The following is a 23,556-nucleotide window of genomic DNA, read 5'->3' as shown; positions in this document are numbered from 1 at the left end:
GTCTCCGGCCATCCTGATTTAGGTTTTCCGTGATTTCCCTAAATCGTTTCAGGCAAATGCCGGGATGGTTCCTTTGAAAGGGCACGGCCGATTTCCTTCCCAATCCTTCCCTAACCCGAGCTTGCGCTCCGTCTCTAATGACCTCGTTGTCGACGGGACGTTAAACACTAACAACCACCACCACCAGCAGCGTGTATTCACATTGTTTGTCATCTCACATCAAGTCAATTCAACTCATGTGATCTCAGCTCACATGGCTGTCCTCAACTGTTTTTAATCTAACAGATAACAAAGACATTGCATAACAACTGATACCAACCATGCAAACTGTGACCTAACAAAAGCATGACGAAATTAAGTATGGATGATGAAAACAATCAAAACTTTGTTCCCAAGAAACCTTGAAAATGTCATGAAGTGGTGTCACAGCCAGTGTGAAATGGCCTTCAAAACGGTTTGGAAATGCTGATGCTCTTTGCTGTTACATTGGCATTGTTTTTTTCTGTGGCATATATTGAGCTCCAGTGTGAAGAAACAATAAACATGCATGCTAAATTGGTGTTAAATTAAATCAAACAATGAAAATAATTTGTGGCCTTACTAAATCAAAACCTTACACCACATTCAGTTAGATGAGAAGCAGCAGCCTATAAGAGATTTAAAAAAGTGTACTACTCATCAGGACTTACTTCTAACCAATCAGCTACAGAATATATGTATCAGAAGAGTAAAATCCAGAAAACAACCCTGGCCAGCACAAGATGTGCCTCTGGTATATGATATATGCTAGGGATGAAAAGAGGTTTGGCAAAGTTTCTTCCAGCAAATTCTCACCTTATTTCCGACAGTGTTAAATGTGTGAATAGATTTGGTCTTTGCAGGAAACTATGTGTAGCTCTGAATCAATTCTGTATGTCATGGAAGGTGTGGTGCCTGTTTGTATGAATGGGGATACAAAGATGCCCTCATGCGCAACCTTGCAATTGTGCACACTATGCAACACCTGACTGAAAAAGGTTGACTACAAAAATTTCCTGGTGGACTCAGTGAAATGTGTCTGCTAACACAAAGATGTATGTACTGATTATGAGATTTAGATATTAAGCTATGAAAATTTTTTGGAGCTTGTTTGTTTACATTACATATTGTCTAATGTATCTGTAACCATTTATATATAAAGTACTTTTGTAAGAATGTAAAATGACCATGTAAGCCATAATAATAATAATAATAATAATAATAATAATAATAATAATAATAATATCATCATCATCATAATGTGACCAAGAGTAGAGTAGATCAATCAGTGTTAGATTATGCCGCTGGGCACGAAATACTCAGCTCGCATGGCTACTGTTCAACCAGTGACATTTAGACAGCCCCCCCCCCCCCCCCCCCCCCCTTTAACCTCACTAGTTGTCTCTAAATTACAACTTTTCTTAATTATGCAGGTGACATTTTCCCTTTGAACCTGAAATTCTCCTATCTGTGATCTCACCTAGCCACTGCCCCCACACCCACTTCCACCCCTCTCACTGTTTCCTCCACTTCACTCTCTCCTCTCTGTAGTCGTCCATTCCTCCATTCTATCTTCTCCTTCCAATCCACCCCTCAGTTTCATTGTGTACCAAATGCATCTCTCTCTGCTCTGCCACATTCTTATTGCATTGCATCCTCTTGCTGCCTCTCCCTACTTTGCCGTCAACCAACTTTCTCCTCTTGCCATCTCCATTTGACACAATGTCACAAAGTTTTATGTCTTAGTTATGTGCCCATTGATCACACAATGCCTCAACTGTAAGGTGAGTTGTTACACTTACTCTTTCCCCCCAATAAGGATGAAATGATGGCTGCCTGAAGTTGTTATCTGTGCAGATTTGTTTGTTAAAAAAGTTCAAGTATGGTTACATCATATTCGCCCATTTCACATTATGCTATTATGCCTGGAACAGTGGGTCACGCATACAAGCATGTGCCACCCCCCCCCCCCCTCCCCAAGTGCCTCCACTTCATTAAGAGTGATGGTAGTGATTCTGTCTCTTTCAGGGAGGTGATGGCATGACTGCATTACATGTGGCTGCAAAAACAGGAAATCTTGAGGCTTGCCAGTACTTACTGTCAGTACCAAACACCAAAAATAATTTTGTGGATACAATTGATGATGGTGGCTGGACTCCATTGGTTTGGGCTACAGAGAACTGTCATGCTGATGTTGCAAGGTATTTAGTGAGTGGAGGTGAACATTATGCTGTCATTGTTAAGTGAACTTCAGGTATTCTTCAAATGTCAGCTAATATATGATTTATGTTTAGGTTCCTTTTGAAAAAAAGAGCAGACCCCCATATCAGAGATGTGGAACAAAATATAGCTCTTCACTGGTCAGCATTTTCTGGTTGCATGGATGTATCAGAAATGTTAATAAACTATGGATCTGAAGTTAACTCTGTGAATATACATGGTGATACACCTCTGTAAGTTCATTATTTTGCACTTATATTGACTTGAAATAAGGTTTAATAAATACAATCATCAAAATTGCCATTATACTTAAAAATACACACTTATCAAATCTTTTAGTCTGTTTTACTGGAAAGTAATTACCAGGCACTTAGTAAAATATCAGGATACTAATTTCATCATTAAAGTGTTTGTTTGAAGCTGCAACAGCTTGTTCTAAAATATTAAGCACCGTATAAACATGAACTTACGATTTCTACAGGCTTTTCAATTTTCAAACTTCAAGTTAGAATGGGTAAAATAAATATGAATAGTATTATGCATGATATGCAAGGCTCCTTGAAGAATAAACACACAAAACCGCAATATATAGTTTTGAGAGAACTGAATTTTAAATTTGAATTTTGACTTCTAATTTACTGTATTTGCTTCTAATATTTCTCTTCTCCATATTTAACATTACTTGGTTCGCACTTTTTTTCCTTCATTTCTCTTTCCTTCTGTCTAGCTCCTATTGTGCAGTTGATTTTATACACGTTCATGTTACAGATGCCGATAAAATTGATGTTTTTTTAATGCTTGTGTTATGTTTGTCCCTATATTGTTGACTTATCTCTCCAGAACAACTATTTTTCTGGATGCACTCTCATTAAAACATAAAATAGATTGTAACACACAGAATTTGAAAGTTAACCTTTGTACAAAAACCAGTTTTGGCAAATGATTCCTATTTACAAAGTTTGAACTTTCATTGAATTTCTGGGTTTTACCTAGTTCCCTAAGATCAAGTTTCATGAGACTCATAGCCAACACTGGAAAAAGTGTTGATGCTCATAAAGTCATTTCTGGACATGGCCTATCACAATGCATCAGATCATCAAATTAGGTGATCTGATTATTAGAGCCATATTGTTTCAAATCATAAATTCCTTGAGAAGAACATAGATAGTTTATGTACACATACTTCTGTCTCCTTGGAGACATCAGGTGTCATTTGTTGCATCCATGGGATCTGCTGCCAAGACAAATTCTGGTGCGCCTCTTTTTTGTGGGGAGGGGGAGGTGGGGAGGCTGCTTTCACCTTAGCATGAGTGGTAGGTTTTAATGCTTTCTCTTTGCTTGGGGTTGGGGGTGGGGATCTGGCCACCACATGGCATAACTTGTTTGTCCTGCAAGTGGCTGAGTGGTTTCTTCTTCAAAAGGAGCAGTCATGCAAACAGGGGAGCGTTTCGTTTTCTCGGGAGCTCCATTGTGAGACACGTTACGGAGCCTTGTTGGGAAACAGCGTCCATCCGTGAAAAAAAATGCAATGTGGACTTGGTTCGTCTAGTGGGGAGGACTCTTCCAAGAGGTGGAAAGGACCCTGACTGCAACTATTTAGGGTGCAGGGTGAGATCATCTTCAAATTGTATTCTCATGTTGACAGCAACAACTCCCATTGCTTGGATTCTGAAGCCATTCGTAATTCTTACACACGGTTCACAGAATTGGTGAAGATTGCTGGCAACTGCTGACTTGGCTCACAGGGTGCAAGCTGAGTTTACAGTTTGCAATATTATTCCCTGTGTCAATCGTGGTCCTTTGGTTTGACATGAGGTTGAGGGTCTAAACTAGTGACTCGTTAAGTTTTGTGATGTTATGGATGAAGGGTTCTGTATGTGCCTTACGGTCTGGAGTATTCTGGGGTTCTCCCAGATACATTAGGGCTGTATTGCACAGAGGAAGCATCTACTTGGGTAGCAGAATACATCTGGAGTAAACATTTTGCTAGTAATAGTTTGAGTTCCCCTGGTGAACAGGATGGAGTAGGATATTGGTGTTTAACTTCTTGTCGACAACGAGGTCATTAGAGATGGAGCACAAGCTCGGGTTAGGGAAGGATTGGGAAGGAAATCGGCCGTGCCCTTTCAAAGGAACCATCCCGGCATTTGCCTGAAATGATTTAGGGAAATCACGGAAAACCTAAATCAGGATGGCCGGAGACGGGATTGAACCGTCGTCCTCCCGAATGCGAGTCCAGTGTGCTAACCACTGCACCACCTCGCTCGGTGCCTGGTGAACACATGCCACTCAATATGTAGAGAGCAAAATCTGATTACTTCGACTCTCCCAATGTCAACATTTTAACAGTAAATTGCTGAAACATTCATAATAAAGTCCCTGAATTTACCACCCTTCTGGATAGCTGTCATGATCATTTTATACTCTGGATCAAATTATACTCTGGATGAAACCCAAACTAGAACTCTAATAAATATATAACAAGGACATAGAATGTATACTGAAGAGACATGTTAGACATCAGAATAAAGGGGTTCATTGCAGTTAACAAAAATATTACATCTAGGAAGATTGAAAATGAGACTGTGAAGTTAGCTGAATGCAAGTAAGCACTCTAGCTGTGCCTCTCTTGAATCTAGCTGAAAAATGATTGTTGTAAGTAGACTATTCTAAATGATATGGTCCACACAAGGTTTACAGTTCAAATACGTAAATGGCACTTTGATGTTGAATCACCTACTGTTTATGTTCAGATTGAGTCTACTTTACTAGAATTTATGTGCAGATGAATTGTAAGCTACATACTACACTCTGTTGATGCCATGTAACATGATTGAGTGCAGTAACCTAGCATAAAATGTGCCAATTCACAATAATTAATGTGTGGTAAGCAAATCATTAAAACATTTGCTAATTACACTGTCAATTCAAGTAGATAGTCATATTGAAATGAAGACAATGTGCACAGTAAGTATAATTTGGAAATAACCCAGTTCACAGTCAAATCTTATTGTCACAGGTAGCAGAAGGCCTTAGAAGGTTAACACATTTCATGAGATTAATTACAAGTTCTCAGTTGATCATTAAAAACAGTCACTGAATATACTGTCAGAGATGAAGTTTGCGAAATACATTTTAGATTTGTATTCTGTGCTAAATCACCTGTGGTACATTGTCCAGTAATTTTGGGTAATGATGTCGCTCATTTCATAACCTTCCACAGCCTGACAAAAATGGCTTCCAGCAACCTCTCTTACATAAGATTACAATAATTGTTATGAGGTTATATATTATTGTTTGCTGGAGTTTTACGAGTTACAATTAAAAACTTACATTCCTGGTTAATTGGGTAGTGTAGTGAGATTCTTCTGAATGTGCACTTTTAGATACAGCAGTAGTTGCTGTTGAATTATGCTGTCTAGTTCACCAAAATACGGGATTCTATTTCAGTAACAATGTTTTAGTTAAGAATGCTAATTACACTGCAACTAAATGAGTGCAAAAATTGCTAACATATTTCCAGCATTAACTGTATAAGCACTATAATTATTTATGTTTTTTTTCTGCCTACTTTATCCACAAGTTAATAACTGGGTATATGTTTACATATGAACAATGATAATGAAGTTTAAAATTACTGGTATTATTAGTTAACAGTTTCAGGTAATCTAATTGCGCCAATGGTTTCTAATTAACCAAAGAATGTACTGGATAATAAAGTCAAGCTGTATAAGCCCTGAATTGATATGTGAGAATTTTGGTACTTGTGCACATGTCATAAAAAAAGACTATTGAGGATATTTGGAAAAAATGTGTGTGTGTGTGTGTGTGTGTGTGTGTGTGTGTGTGTGTGTAAGGGGGGGGGGGGGGGGGGGGAGGTTAAGAGCAACCTAACAATTGGAAATACTCCACCCACTTTGTCACATTGTCCCCACATTGGGTTATATTGACAGACATTTCCAAATAGATGACAATAGAAACCAATTTCTATACGACAAGCCACAAAATTTTTAGAAAATAGTTCACACATCGAGATTCAAAAATATTTTGGTAAACTAACTATAAACATTTAATATAAAGAATTGCAAACTGTACAAACTATACTCAAGTACAAAATAATATACTGTAAAGAAAAAACACATTTCAATATCAAAAGTTTGTTCTTGAAGATACGTAACATAGCACAAAGCAAAAAACGATTAGACAATATAACACATTCAGTTTACAAAAGGAAGGAATTACTCATCTTCCAGTCACTTCACTGATGTCTTTTTACACAATTACACTTGTCACTATTCCACGTAGCTGCATTGGGTCCAGACCTTGTACAGGTACAGATGGTTGTCCCATGTCCTCCAGGTTTAGCAGTGTCCTTGTGTCCCTGGAGGGAGTTATCCTCCGTCATTGTACATGGAAAGCAAAACGAAACATCCTGCTTTAGTATACAGATAATTACTGTAACTAAACCTACAAGAAAATGTTACATATTAATACATAATATTATATACATATACAGGTAACGTAAAGAGAATGGAATCTGTTCTGTGTACTCCTCTACTTCAACTCAAATCATTACCTCACATCAATTGAACTCAAAAGTCAAGTTCTTTTCAAATGACCAACCACATATTTTACATATTACAGGAGAAAAAAAACCATGATCACAGTGCCATTGCATAATTAATAATTAAATTAAATTAACAGGATGGAAGCTGTTTCAAATCATTGTATTACTTCACTCAAATTAGGTTACTACTGTCACTCAATTAAATTCTCATGAAATTCCCAAAATGTCACCAAATTATCCACCCTTGTCAGAATATTCATACCATTTTTTAGTTACTGTTGACAGTTAATTAGCAGAATATCTTTCTTTTAACATATAATTGTTACCTTATGCCAGTCATTACCCAGAGCACAAATAGCAAATTCCAACAGCATATAAAATCCAAATATGCAGGAGTCTATAAGTAGCACTTCACCATAATATTACTCTTACATTCAATCTTCCAGTTTCAGTGTCACAAATTACACACACAAATATTACCAAATGGTGACTAGCTCAAATAGATTTTCAGTATAACAAGACGACACATATCAGTATATAGTCAACATTACAATGCTTGTTCATGACTGTTAGTTCCATCATATCATTCCGATGTTATCTAGAGTAGTGCATTATCAATAATTTCCCTACTGCAAAGGCAGGTTCCCTAACCATTAATACTCTACCTAAAATTTCTCATTACTTCTCATTATTACTTCATTATTCTGTTGAGCATCATTGTACCTCATTGCTCCATTATCTAAGAAATAAGCACCTGCTTTTCTCCTCATATGCAAAAAATGAATCTACAGAAACATAATATGCAGTAAAAAAGTCCTAATATTACATGCAAACTTTACACTCATTACATAACTGACAAAATAACAGTTGCTAAAATAATTACTTCACTGTATTCCTTCATATTACTTTATACTAACTTTGCTTTCTCATTCCACATACAAAAGGCAACTGCATTTTAACTTCATTCTATTTAAGTGACACCAAAAGAGCTATCATGACATATTTGTGACACAAATAAAGAAACTTTCTCCATAAATAATTGCAACTAGCACATACTTCTTCTCTGCACAGACATGTCCCACACTTGTCTTCTCATCTGAACACCACACTGGCTGATTTCATGTGCCATACTGAGACTCAGTCTTGAATTTTGGCACTTAGTGAGCAACATTCTACCAGTTCTGTACATGTTGACAGTTGATTAAGTTTCAGTTTGTCGCTCTTTAAATTTTGATAAAACACAGTATATACAGTTCCGTACAGTAAATGGCACAACTCCAGTAATAAATATAAACTTTGAACAGAAGTCTGTAGCTAAGGTAGAATTTTCAAAATTTTTAGGTGTGTCCATTGATGAGAGGTTAAACTGGAAGCAACACATTGATGGTCTGCTGAAACGTCTGAGTTCGGCTAAGTATGCTATTAGGGTTATTGCAAATTTCGGTGATAAGAATCTCAGTAAATTAGCTTACTATGCCTACTTTCATTCACTGCTTTCGTATGGTATCATATTCTGGGGTAATTCATCGTTGAGTGGAAAAGTATTCATTGCTCAAAAAGTGTAATCAGAATAATTGCTGGAGCCCACCCACAGTCATCTTGCAGACATCTATTTAAGGATCTAGGGATCCTCACAGTAACCTCACAGTATATAGATTCACTTATGAAATTTGTTGTTAATAATCCAGCCCAGTTCAAAAGTAATAGCAGTGTGCATAGCTATAACACCAGGAGAAAGGATGATCTTCACTATGCAGGGTTAAATCTGACTTTGGCACAGAAGGGGGTAAATTATGCTACCACAAAAGTCTTTGGTCACCTACCAAACAGCATCAAAAGTCTGACAGATAGTCAACCAACATTTAAAAATAAATTAAAAGAGTTTCTAGATGACAACTCCTTCTACTCATTGGCTGAATTTTTAGATATAAATTAAGGGAGGGAAAAAACTAACTTAAGCATTAGTGTCATGCAATATTTTGTGTAATGTAATATGTTGTACAGACACCTTTCATTAACCTGACACGTTCCACATCATTACGAAGTGTCGTATTCATGATCTATGGAACAAGTATTAATCTAATCTAATCTAATCTTGTTTCTCTCCATACTGGCCCATTCATGGGGCAGTGGGTAAGTCAAAATATATTCTACACTCTTTCTCGCAGAGAAGATAGCTCAGCATCATAACAGGAGAGCTTCTGTAGAACTGACATTTTCTTCCTGAGTGACAACATAAATTGTGAATGTGTAGGCAGAGAACAAAACAAGCATTAGTTGTGTTATTGCAAACGTTTTATGGTTATGAAAAAATTAAAACTTGTACACTAACTTGAAGTAAGGGCAAACATTGTATTACACATTCAAATTATCTGTTTTATTTTTGTTATATCATTCTACAATTCCTCCTAGTATTAGAATAGTTAATACAGTCTGTGATTCATGATTTGTAAGAATTGGGGGTAAAAACAATCTTTGAAATCTTTCTTGCCACACTCCTTAACTCTGACAAATACTGGAGATGTTCAGTACAGTACAGTGAGTCATCTTTCAACTAACTGAATGTCACATGCCCAAAGAAGCTAACACAATAGACTGTGTATGTCCCAAAGATAAATACATTTGGAGCTCTACAATTGTGTGGGTTGAAGTTTCATGGTGTTCTATTGGTTTTAGAATAATCCCTGTGGATTTATTATAGTCAAGGATATGCAGATATTTTTGGTGCTTCAGCATCTAGTATAATCGAGGTGGTGTTTCCGCCTACATGAAAATTTCCAAATTAACAGTGCTGGACTTGCCAGGATGGATTTTGATCAACATGGGTGTAACTTTTAAAGCCACCACCTGGTCTGCACAGTCATCCTACCTGAGCATTATTAAGCATCTTTCATCACTTTTGGAACACTGCACTTCATGCAGTTTTTTTCCTCACATCTTTTAATTATGTCTGTTCATGTGTTTACATTTTTTTTGTAACCATCAATTCCAAATGGTGATACGATTGACTGGATTGGAAAAATGAATTTCGCACATGATGTGTGGATCATCAAATGCAGTAGTGGAGGTCACAAAATAGAAAGTAAATCATTGAAAGTGAAAAAAAAAAGTATTTTTTTGACTGGCATGAGAATACTGATAAGAAATAATAAGTAGATGAGGGCAGTAGATACAAAAGATGTTTATTTTGTAGGCTTGCTGTACTCTTTTATATGTCAAAATATTGTGAAATTTGGAGAAAAAATTATCATTGGCCCTTTCTGTATCTAGGAAACAGGAAGCCGAAAGTTGTTCCCCGGTGTCAACAGAGAGTGTACAATTTCGAATTGTACCATGGTGCTGTTAACTGTAAGAGTGGGGAGGGGTCACATTGTTAAGTTCTTGGTCTGCTGCAGATTACAGAAGTTTGATCATGAAAGACATAGTAATTCATTAAATGACTTAGGAAGTAGAGAAGTGGGAGACATCAGTATGTGTCATATGGAAAAAGGTTGTTGCGTAACTGCAACAATGTGTAGAGTGCACAGTACCTGACAAAAACAGTCTTTAGAAGACTATCTTATCACCACTAGCTGATCATTCGATCAGAATCACACTCTGATCTTGTACAGAACCAGAGTGATGCTGTCTTCACTATGGAAATAATCTCCAATGTCTCTGAAATGAAAATATGGGATGTCCATACTAATTGCATGAAATTCATTTAGTCATTTACGTTTATGCTAAAGGCTTTATACAGTGTCCAATTTGTGGATACAGAGTGCAGACTCAATGGAAATTAGAAGTAATTCAACTATGAAATGAACAGTGAATGTAAAAAAGTTAAAGGAACAGAATGTCCAATTGTGGATCCGTGAAGAGATCAGTGCTTCAAGAAAGAGACTGCATCAGAAAGAGAAAACATGCAGAAGAAGAAAGTGATGACAGTTGGGGAGCTATATTGAGCTGTAGCAGTCCCCTCCAGTATTCCACCAAAAACAAATGCAATTTAAACATAGCAAGTCATAGAAGAGTTATGATGAACCATTATTGGACTGTTGTCAAGGACAGTCATGTAGCTTTTCGTCCTTCATTTGTAACCACACAATCACAGAAGCATTTCACAGTGACCTAACCCAGTTTGACCAACCAGTGGTCATCATCATCAGAGTAAAGCCACATGCTGCAGAGATTAGATTAGATTAGATTAGATTAGTTTTTCGTTCCATAGATCCGTGTTGAGGAGATCCTCGTGGATGTGGAACATGTCACCCCCCCCCCCCCCCCCTCTTTTTTTTTTTTTTTTTTTTTTTAGTGCTGACTTAATGTTTCCACTGCCATGTCAGGATTAGTATACTAATATTAGTATTGAAAATGCAATACTGGACATTAATGTTGACAACCCAATAGGAATGTGCAACACCACTTGCAGAATGTGCTATGTCTGATGATGACCACTGGCCCACTGAAACCAGTTACAGCACTGTGGAATACTTTGGTGATTTTGTCACAAGAAAATTAAAAAAGGCATCACATAATCTTCATTAATAGTATGTGATTTTTTTCCCAAAGAGTAAGTTTTATTTCTCCCATGTTAATAAGCTTTGATGAAGATTTTGATCCTGTATTTAGTAGAAATATAGTTTACATACTTTCACAAAAAACTTCTTAACACAACATAAACATTTAAAATTTCTAAGAAGAGATTTATGGGCTTTGTAATGACTCAAAAGTGTCAGCATTTATTATTTTGTTTTTGATCTAAGATTCATTTCTTAACCAGGCATGTTGGTGCTAGGCAAGATAAATATGACTGCGTTCTAATGCTCTTGTCACGGGGAGCAAGAGTTGATGTTGTAAATAGCGCTGGCAACTCACCACTTGACTGCTGTGTAAAAAGAAGCAATGAATGTTATACTGCAATTAAACTTAACATTCTCCTTGGAAATGTGGTTCTAAATGTACGTGAACCAAGTGAGAAAATCTTATCCAAGTAAGTAGAACATCGGTACATGTTAATAATTTGTTATGTGCACTTTTGTCACACAGCAGAACATGAAAACAAGGGGAAAATTTAATTCTATAGAGACATAGTGTTAGTATTGTATTTCTGTAATATTGGTAGATGTTCTTCACTAATGTTTCATTTTGAACTGAAAAATAGTTTTGTTTACATGGGTTTTTAAAGCAACTGTGTTGCACATCTCTAGTTCAAATGCATAGGTTAATAAAATTATTTGCTTTTGGATAATTTTAAATGATGGGAATTTGTCCAAAATTGATGAAATATTTTCAAACAGTTGAGAAATGGCGACCAGAATTAAACATTGTCATATTTCTCTGCGAGATTTTCCGTGTGAGTGATGTCCCAAAATAGCACTCCAGGGACCCAGTCTACTCAATGAGAAAACATTGTACAAACTGCTTTGATGTGAAGGAGTGCTACACTGAAAAATAAGGGCACTTTAACCCATAAAAGGAAGAACATTGTTTCACTGTCAGAGTGAGAACGTTTAATTTTTGCCTTATATATAGTGATTGTGAAGTTATTAGTTGTTTCTATAAGATGAGATAAAGTGCATAAAAGTACACATCAAATTACTATATCTGTTTTATTTAATTCAATGTGTATGATGAGTGTTAGTTTGATTTTCTTTTCTGCAGTAGGTATCATATTCACTTAGCAATAACTCTGCTAACCAATTGTTATGGGACCAGCATATTAGTTAATAATTTAATAGGGCATTATCAGCTCAGTGAGTGATTATTTTAAAGACTTGATTCATTCTGTCAGCCATTCATATACAGGGTGAGTTAAAAAGGACTTCATGAATTTCGAGCGATATAGAAAGTTATTGACATAATTTACAGAATTGGTAGATGTGTCATTTTCTAGCAAAGAACCTCAAGTTTCACATAAAAGTGTCAAGTGTCATTTTGATTCAATGTGACTACCATTTGTGATGCGGCAAAAATCCCAACAGTAACCAATTTCTTCCCACACTTGTTGCAGCAAATCAGGCATAACTTGTGCAACAGTGGCAGAGATTCGATTTTTCAGGTCAGCTGAATTGTTTGATAGGGGAGGAACATACCCACAGTCGTTAATAAAACCCCAGAGAAAGAAAATCAGTTGTATCAAATGGTGTCAACAACATGTGGGCGACTTGGTGATTTATCATGTCACAGTGAACAACCAGTCTCAACAAGGTTCTTGTGCCAAGAGTAATTGCAGGCTAGCTTGGAGGCTCTTTAGCATATTCAGTGTGAAGGTTGTTTCAGAGTTTGTTTCATGAAACCAAAAGATACAGTAAGTGTGCTTCACATCAGTGAAAGTAGTCATTTTAACGGTGCATCAGACCACTGCTCCTGTTGGCGGAATGGGATACTGATGTACTTTGTGAATTAAACTCTTGGTTGTTTGCTACAAAATCACACATCTACTGATTCTAAGTTATCTCAATAGATTTCTGTATCATTCCAAAGTTGTAAAGTCCTTTCTGACTCACACTGTGTTTTAATCACAAGTCATAACCAACAGGAGGACCTTCAGAAGTGTGAAACACTTCAAGTAATACTCTAGTAGAGGATAGCAGCTACAATAAACTCTTGGTGCAGGCTGTGCTAATTATTGACTATTATTTATAATAGCTTGTCATCTTCTGGCATAGCAAAGAAGAAGTGTACGAGGAATAATGGGGGTTTCAGGTCAGTCTGCAGTTTCCAAGTGGTTACGAGCAGAAAGACAAAATCCAGTAATGGCATGCAATTGCTGGGATCAGTGCCAAACACTGTCACATGGCACTTTGGAGAGGTGCAGATTTTAAGACTTGATAAAAATACTTGCAGGAGACTCAGAGAACTCAAGGCTCTGAATCAAACTTAATTATTTCATTCTGACTAACTACTGCACTAAAGACACATTCTCAGCTTCAGGAAAAGCAAAATATTTGACTGTTTGCACAACAGAAGTTAGTGTCTGAGTTCGTGGAATGGGAGCTAACAGATATAACAGTCACTAATAGCATCTTAAAGTACAAGGGGTGTTTAATAAGTAATGTAACACTTTTTTTTTCTTGGCCAATTTTGGCTGCAAAAATGCTGAATTTGTTGTGGGACATCGTGGAATATTCCCACTTCACCCCTTTAGTTTCATGAAGGTTCGATATGTGGCAGGGCTATACATAGCCTTCAAAATGGCGTCTGTAACAGAGGTGCATTCCCCATGCAGAGAGCTATCATTGAGTTTCTTTTGGCGGAAAACCAGAGCTCCGCTGATATTCATAGGCACTTGCAGAATACCTTCAGAGACCTGGCAGTGAACAAAAGCATGGTGAGGCATGGGGTGAGCCGTCTGTCATCATCACAACAAACCTGTCCGTTCCCTCATGTCGGACAGCTGCACACAGCTGTGACTCCTACAGTGTTTGAACACGTGCTCATTTGACAATGTTACTTATAATTCGTCGTGATTGCATAAAATGTTTATTCACATGACCGGTTTCGGTTCCTCTAGAACCATCTTCAGATCTAAAATTTCAGTTACAGGAGTAACCTGTCCACACGCAGCATATGAAGGTTGCTGTGTGTGGACGGGTTACCCCTGTAACTGAAATTACAGATCTGAAGATGGTTCTAGAGGAACCGAAACTGGTCATGTGATTAAACATTTTATGCAATCAATATGAATTATAAGTAACATTGTAAAACCACTGATTGTGGTTATCCCATAAGACATTATGTCTGTTTTTGCAAAGTCTCATTTGAGGTGATCGATGGATCACCAACAAACACTGCACTGCTCAACTTGACATCTTTGTTGGTAGTGCTAACACATTCATCAACCTGTTGAGATACTCAAAGTTGTGTGCTCTCTGTGTTCCTCACTACATAACAGAAGACCATAAAGAGCAACAAAGGGCTGTGTGTGTAATTGTTTGCCCATTACAAGACTGTTTGTGACAATTTTTCGTCAAACGTCATCTCAGGCAATGAAACGTGGGTTTATCACTTTAAACCGGAAACAAAAAGGCAATCCATACAGATGCACCTTACCGCCTCTCCTATGAAGAAAAAGTTCAAAATGGCTCTGAGCACTATGGGACTTAACATCTGTGGTCATCAGTCCCCTAGAACTTAGAACTACTTAAACCTAACTAACCTAAAGACATCACACACATCCATGCCCGAGGCAGGATTCGAACCTGCGACCGTAGCTGTAGCGCGGTTCCAGACTGAGCGCCTAGAACCGCGAGACCACCGCGGCCGGCAAAAAAAGTTCAAAGCCACACCCTCATTCAGTAAAGTCATGATGATGGTCTGGGACTCTGAAAGTGTTATCCTGTTTGGTTTCCTTCCTTGTGGTGCAACAATCAGCTCAGAAGTGTATTGAGCTATCCTCAATAAATTGAAAAAGTGACTTCATCGTGTTCATCGTCACAGAAATGCAAACTAACTTCTCCTTCTGCATGACAACACAAGTCTGCGCACTTGAGAACAGCTCACAAAACTTCTTTGGGATGTTCTTCCCCATCCACCTACAGCCCAGATCTCATGCCTTCTGACTTTCATCTGTTTGGCCCAACAAAGGATGTACTCTGCCGGAAGCAGTAAATGGATGATGGGGAGGTTATTGATTGAGCAAGACCTTGACTACAACATTGACCAATAGAATGATACCATGCAGGCATACAGGCCTTCTCAGTAAGGTGGCATAAAACCACTACATTGACTGGAGATTATGTTGAAAAATAGGGTTTTGTAGCTAAAAGAGTGGAGAGTAATATGATGAATCTTGAATAAACCCAATCTGCTTTCAGTAAAAAATTTTGTTGCGTTACTCTCTGAATGCACTGCATACAAAGATTTGAGAGCAGCACCCCAAGTTAGAAAACTTAATTGGAGTTTCCCTGAGACTAGCAGCAAGTTACATGGAGTTGGCATCCCAGCAATCTGACTGAGAGAAAGCTGTTTTGAATATGAAAACCCAGAGTTTTAAAACATCTTGGTTAATGCATTATTTCTCTTTACCAGTATTCAGCTCACCAGTGCATTGGCATTTTACCAGCATTGGCCAATGCTGACATGAGTCTCTGCTCCTCCCTGGTGCCTCTGGCCAACCTTGTTCAGGTCCTTTCGCTTCTAGTGCATAGTAAGTAGGAATGTTCCTAGCGTTTACACTAACAAACTCCATGATTTATAGAACCAGTATTCAGCTGAAAGCTAAATGTCACTGCCCAGCCTAATGTGGCTAGCATCAACAGTGTTCAACATCACTTTGCTCTACCCTAAATTTGGAGACACACTATTGGAAATGGGGACTGCTGTTCCAGCAGTTTTACTCATTTCCCGTCTAAATCGAATTTATGTGTATCCACTAACATTGCTGTTCTTGCTGTGTATGACTGTTGGCAATCACTATCCACTGTGACACCTGATACAGCATCTAGACAGCATATGATGCTACTGGTTAATTCTCTGAACTGAAGCTCCTACCGTGGGAGAGGTTCAGGGAGCTTCTGCAAGTTCTCATGGACCTCTTGTTACTGTTTACCTCATGTAACATAAATACTACCACTTGTACCTACTCTCTGAATTTTCTCTCTCGTTTCCTGTCTTGGAGTGCCCCGGCTGGCTTTCAACAGCCTGAGGCTTAACAATGAGTAGGTCAATAAGATGTCAGTACTACATGACAAACTGTTGTATGTTACATTTTCCAAGCATATTTGTATTACTGTATTAACTCTTAAAAATTCTGTAAAATGGACATCCTTCTCAATACACTGAAATGTCATTCCTTAAAAAAGAAAAAAAAAATATTTTTGTACTGTAGTAATGTACATCAATCTTTTACAGTTCTTACAGGGATTTGTATTCTTAATCTTGTGATGGTCAGATTCGTTTTAGAAGTGTGTTGTGTAATTTATATAAGATTTGACCCATAGTGAGGGCTTTCTTAATTTTGTTTCTTGGCTTGTACAGGCAAATGCACTGATGAGATTCCACTATGCTCTGTGGTTCTCATGCAGCAATGTTTATCATATTTTCAGTGAGTGTTCATTTAAGATGAATGCTTGGTACATAAAATATCTATGTCAATATGTTTCTCAGATGAAGTAAACTACTGTTCAGACACACACTGTCCCCCTTTAGTGGACAATTTTAACATGATATCTTCAGGATATCTGCAGTGTTTTGAATAAGTAGCAACATTAAGCAAAAGGTTGAGGTGTTACCTCTGTGGAGCATTTTTAAATTGTCTAGTACTGTTTCTGTTTTTGCCTATGTGATGTACAATTCTATTCAGTAGTATTTGCTTTGCAAGTGCTCTATAAATAGTGTTGTTTAACTAATTTACACTATATGATCAAAAGTATCCAGACACCCCCAAAAACATACATTTTTCATATTTGGTGCATTGTGCTGCCACCTACTGCCAGGTACTCCATATCTGCAATGTCAGTAGTCATTAGACATTGTGAGAGAGCAGAATTTGGTTCTCCGTGGAACTCGCAGACTTCTAGCGTGGTCAGGTGATTGGTTGTCACTTGTGTCATACGTCTGTATGCCAGATTTCCACACTTCTAAACATCCCTAGGTCCACTGCTTCCGATCTGATAGTGAAGTGGAGACATGAAGGGGTACGTACAGCACAAGAGCGTACAGGTTGACCTCATCTGTTGACTGATAGAGACTGCCGACAGTTGAAGAGGGACGTAATGTGTAATAGGCAGACACCTATCGAGTCCATCACTCAGGAATTCCAAATTGCATCAGGATCCACTGCAAGTACTACGACAATTAGGTGGGAGGTGAGAAAACTTGGATTTCATGGTCGAGTGGCTGCTCATAAACCACACATCACGCCAATAAATGCCCAAGTACACCTCGCTTGGTGTAAGCAGCGTAAACATTGGATGATTGAACAGTGGAGTGATGAATAATGGTACACAATGTGGTGATACGATGGCAGGGTGTGGGTATGGTGAATGCCTGGTGAACGTCATCTGCCAGCGTGTTTAGTGCCAACAGTAAAATTTGGAGGTGGTGATGTTACGGTGTGGTCATATTTTTCATGGAGGAGGCTTACACCCCTTGGTGTTTTGTGTGGCACTATCACAGAACAGGCCTACATCGATGTTTTGAGCACCTTCTTGCTTTCCACTGTTGGAGCATTTCGGGGATGTCAATCACATCTTTCATCACGATCAAGCACCTGTTCATAATGCACAGCCTGTGGCGGAGTGATTACACAACAATAACATCCCTGTAATGGACTGGCCTGGACAGAGTCCTGACCTGAATCGTATAGAACACCTTTGGGATGTTTTGGAATGCCGGCTCCGTGCCAGACCTCACCGACCGACACCAATACCTCTCATCAGTACAGCACTCCGTGAAGAATGGGCTGCCATTCCTCAAGAAGCCTTCCAGCACCTGATTGAATGTATGCCTGTGAGAGTAGAAGCTTTCATCAAGGCTAAAGGTGGGCCAACACCATATCGAATTACAGCATTATCAATGGGGAGCGCTATGAACTTTTAAATTATTTTCAGCTAGGTGTCCGGATACTTTTGATCACATAATGTACATTAACAGTTACAAGATCCTAGAAATTGCATTGATATTCCTTACAAAGTGTATTTATTTTTGGCTCTGTGTTCTTTTGTTACTATGCCACTTTATTGAAGTTAAGTAGGTTTTCAAGTGAAATGGAAAAATATTCAGTGAAAGTGCAAATTTGCATTGTGTTACATTCTAGTGACATATCACGTGGAAGAGAAATGAATCCAATTCAATGTGTAAATGGTGAAGATGATGAGGAAGAGCCTAGCGACTACACATATGTGAGCAAAAACTGTTTAACTGCTAATATTAGTATTGACACTGCTGTAACATCGTTACAGTCTTGCCTCTGTACAGATAATTGCTCAAGCAATCGCTGCACTTGTACATTTATGAGTGAACAGTGTTGGTATGATGATGAAGGAAAATTAGTGCCTGAATTCAACTATACAGGTTTGTGAATTTTGTTAAATCTACCTTCTGCAATTTATATTAAAAAATTGAATAACATAACCCTTATTATATATTGTTAAATTATCTAAATTGTTTCATATTTGCGTTTTCCAAGATTATTGCATACAGCGAGAATATTAATTATTCTTTGTTGGGAGGTATATTTACGTTCTGTCTAGGAGGCTATCCAGAAAGTAACAGGCACTTTGAAATAAAATATTAACAATATGGAAAAACCAAATTTTGTTATACACATTTTAAAGACGAACTCTTAAGCTATTTTTGTACATAACCGCTATTCTAACGGAGGGGTTATCTTTTGCAGCACCCATTTTTACACATCATAGAAAGCAAAGTAGCAGACACAGGTCACACACTACCACTGCTGGATGCGTACTGAGTGTAAGAAAGTTATGGCACCAAGATGGTGGCTGTAGCTCCACCCACTGCCGCAATAGACCAAAATGTCTGTTACTTTCTGGATAGCCATTGTATGATATTGTGTGGTCTTCAGCATTGAAGAAAAAAGTGCATGAAATTTTGAAGTTGATTATTGAGGCAGGGACTTTTCAATTAATAGAGCTGGTTTTCAATATTACGAGAACACCTGTATTCTGGAATGTGACATCACTGTAAGATGGTAATACCAATAATGCATGTACTGTGCTGCGATTTGTTATTACTATGAAGGAGTTTGGTCTGCAGTGTGCTTGGTAATGTAGAGATGTGTATGTACGGTTGTACAGGCATAGATAAGGTAAAGTCAGAGATATCAGGATAAACACAGTATTTACACCGTGCAGCAAGGACCAGTGATGAATAAAATAAATGAGTTTGTGTTATGTTTTTAGGTGAATGAGGTTGCACAGATACATCTACATTTATTTAATGGTTAAAAGATGAGGATATTCATGTATACTATTTACAAGATTGATAGATTTATATGTAATAATAGTAATAATAATACTTTTTTTTTTAGAACCCGTGGAGGCCCGGGAAAAGAATAGGCCTCCGGTATGTTCTGCCAGTCGTAAAAGGCGGCGAAAAGAACAAACCACTAATAGGGCTAACCCCCCTTTTAGTGTGATTAGTTGGTTCAGGACAGATCTAATGAAGCCTCGAACAAGCGTTGTCATGGTCGGGGACGACGCTTGAACCCTATGCCCGTCCACAATGGTAACGACACTGCTACCCACACGGAAAATGATTTAAATCCAAATAGAGGTGTTTTGCAGGGTATGTTTCCTGCAACCACTCTAGAAGGAAAACAAAGACAGAGGATGAGATGGTCAGATGAAGTTAACCGACACCTTACGTTCTGTCATTACCAAGCAACAGACTTAGGGACAAACACAACTGGATACAGATCACAAGTATACACAACATTTATTACCAGATACCCAGAATTAAAATTTTTAACAGAACAAAGACTAGCTGATCAGATCCGTGTAATAATAAAAAATAACAGGATACCCCAGTCAGAATTAGAAAACATCAAACAAAATGTACAACAAATACTAGAACAAAATAATGTGCAATCAGAAGAAGAAGAAGAAAATGCAGGAATGGACTCAAACATCCCAGAGCAAACAAACAAAGAACAACACACATCAATTAAAAAATCAGAGGAAAACAAAATCTTGAGACAGCCACCGGAACAAGCACAAATAGAACACGAAGTGACACACATGTTAGATGTAGAAGAAAAATTTCAGCTGACATATATAGAATACAAATACACAAATACAGACATTAGACCATTCTTGCATAGACCACCAAATAACCCACAAGTCGAAACAACAATAATAACTATCAACACAATCATACGCAACAAAATAAATGAAAATACAACTATGGAAGAGTTACAACTACTGATTTATATAGGAGCACTCACTACACTGAATATATACACTAGGCAGAGATCAGAATCAACCAACACACAGAAGATACCCACAAAAACAGCATGGCAACACAGACTACAGATCAGAATAGAAAAACTGAGAAGAGACATCGGACAGCTAACACAATTTATAAGAAATTAAATATCAGACAAAAAGCGAAAAAGGTTAGGTAAAATCTCACAACAAGAAGTGATAGAGCAATTAGATGAAAAGAAGCAGAAATTACAAGCATTGGCCAAACGACTTAGAAGATACAAAAAAAGTGAAAATAGAAGGAAACAAAACCAAACATTTAACACCTACCAAAAGAAATTTTACCATACAATAGATAACACACACATTAAAATAGACAATCCACCAAACATAACAGACATGGAACACTTCTGGAGCAACATATGGTGAAACCCGGTACAACATAACAGGCATGCACGGTGGATACATGCAGGAACAGACACATACAAGATGATACCACAAATGCCTGAAGTGATAATTTTGCAACATGAAGTCACCCAAGCAATTAATTCTACTCACAATTGGAAAGCCCCTGGAAAAGATAAAATAGCAAATTTCTGGCTAAAGAAGTTCACCTCAACACATTCACATCTAACTAAATTATTTAACAGTTACATTGCAGACCCATACGCATTCCCTGATACACTTACACATGAAATAACTTACCTGAAACCTAAAGATCAAGCAGACACAGTAAACCCAACTAAATATTGCCCCATAACATGCCTACCAACAATATACAAAATATTAACTTCAGTCATTACACAGAAATTAATGACTCATACAACACAGAACAAAATTACAAATGAAGAACAGAAAGGCTGTTGCAAAGGAGCACGAGGATGTAAAGAGCAACTGATAAAAGATGCAGAGGTGACATACCAAGCTAAAACTAAACAAAGATCGCTACACTACGCATACATTGATTACCAAAAAGCTTTTGATAGTGTACCCCACTCATGGTTACTACAAATATTGGAAATATACAAAGTAGGTTCTAAATTGATACAGTTCCTGAACATATTAATGAAAAATTGGAAAACCACACTTAATATCCAAACAAATTCAAATACTATCACATCACAGCCAATACAGATTAAGAGTAGAATATACCAGGGAGACTCATTAAGTCCTTTCTGGTTCTTCTTACTCTGAACTCACTATCCAACATGCTAAATAATACAGATTATGGATATAATGTTACTGGAACATACCAACACAAAATCACACATTTGCTATACATTGATGATCTATAACTACTGGCAGCAACAAATCAACAACTCAACCAATTACTAAAGATAACAGAAGTATTCAGCAATGATATAAATATGGCTTTTGGAACAGACAAATGTAAGAAAAACAGCATAGTCAAGGGAATGCACACTAAACAAGAAGATTACATATTGGATAACTACAGTGACTGCATAGAAGTGATGGAAAAAACAGATGCCTGTAAATATCTAGGATACAGACAAAAAATAGGAATAGATAATACAAATATTAAAGCAGAACTAAAAATATAGACAAAGACTTACAAAAATACTGAAAACAGAATTGACAGCAAGAAACTAGACAAAAGCTATAAATACTTATGCCATACCAATATTGACCTACTCATTTGGAGTAGTGAAATGGAGTAACACAGACCTAGAAGCACTCAATACACTCACACGATCACAATGCCACAAATATAGAATACACCACATACATTCAGCAACAGAAAGATTCACAGTAAGCAGAAAGGAAGGAGGAAGCGGATTTATTGACATAAAAACCTACATTAAGGACAGGTAGACAATTTAAGAAAATTCTTTATAGAACGAGCAGAAACTAGCAAAATACAGAAAGCAATCACTCATATAAATACATTGGCTACACCACTACAATTTCATAACCACCTCTACAACCCTTTAGATAGCATAACATCAACAGATACGTAGAAAGTAAATTGGAAAAAGAAAACACTACATGGCAATCACCCGTATCATCTAACACAGCCACACATCGATTAAGACGCATCCAACACATGGCTAAGAAAAGGCAATATATACAGTGAGACGGAAGGATTCATGATTGCAATACAGGATCAAACAATAAACACCAGATATTACAGCAAGCATATTATTAAAGATCCCAATACCACAACAGATAAATGCAGACTTTGCAGACAACAAATAGAAACAATAGATCACATCACAAGTGGATGTACAATACTAGCAAATACAGAATACCCCAGAAGACATGACAATGTAGCAAAAATAATACATCAACAACTTTCCATACAACATAAACTAATAAAACATCACGTTCCCACATACAAGTATGCACCACAAAATGTACTGGAGAATGATGAATACAAATTATACTGGAACAGAACCATTATAACAGATAAAACATCACCACATAACAAACCTGACATCATACTCACCAATAAAAAGAAGAAATTAACACAACTAATCGAAATATCCATACCCAATACAACTAATATACAGGAGAAAAAATTGAAAAATACATCCAACTGGCTGAGGAAGTCAGACATGTGGCATCAGGATAAAGTTGACATTATACAAATCATACTATCAACTACAGGAGTCATACCACATAATATCAACCAGTACATCAACGCAATACAGCTACATCCAAACGTATATATACAACTACAGAAATCTATAATTATTGATACATGTTCAATTACCCGGAAGTTCCTAAATGCAATGTAACATATACCGTACAGTTAAAAGGAAGTCACGCTTGATCAAGGTCTGCGTCACTTTCCTTTTTTAACCAGACATAATGTCTGAGAAAAGAAAGAATAATATAATAAATAAAATAGCCTCAAGC

The 23,556-nt window shown here is 37.4% G+C and overlaps 1 protein-coding gene and 1 non-coding gene across 9 annotated transcripts in view; one reads left to right on the top strand and one right to left on the bottom strand.

Moving 5' to 3' along the window:
* LOC126298513 (uncharacterized) overlaps nucleotides 1-23,556 on the top strand; it is a 350,018-nt gene that overhangs the window by 228,861 nt on the left and 97,601 nt on the right. For all 8 annotated transcript variants that reach the window (XR_007552615.1, XM_049989865.1, XM_049989864.1 and 5 more), the window contains 4 exons: nucleotides 2,047-2,219; nucleotides 2,313-2,471; nucleotides 11,568-11,777; nucleotides 18,546-18,802. Coding sequence is in view for 7 of the 8 variants with exons in the window: in XM_049989865.1 (XP_049845822.1) it covers nucleotides 2,047-2,219; nucleotides 2,313-2,471; nucleotides 11,568-11,777; nucleotides 18,546-18,802 (799 nt within the window). In the remaining variant the exon portion in view is untranslated. The remainder of the gene's footprint in view (nucleotides 1-2,046; nucleotides 2,220-2,312; nucleotides 2,472-11,567; nucleotides 11,778-18,545; nucleotides 18,803-23,556) is intronic.
* Nucleotides 4,431-4,503, bottom strand: Trnaa-cgc (transfer RNA alanine (anticodon CGC)). The gene has a single exon. It is a non-coding gene; the product is annotated as a tRNA-Ala (tRNA).

The sequence above is a fragment of the Schistocerca gregaria genome, chromosome X (genome assembly GCF_023897955.1).
Source record: "Schistocerca gregaria isolate iqSchGreg1 chromosome X, iqSchGreg1.2, whole genome shotgun sequence".
NCBI lineage: Eukaryota > Metazoa > Arthropoda > Insecta > Orthoptera > Acrididae > Schistocerca > Schistocerca gregaria.
The sequence above is the reverse complement of the archived record's forward strand: the minus strand, read 5'-3'. Positions and strand labels throughout refer to the sequence as shown.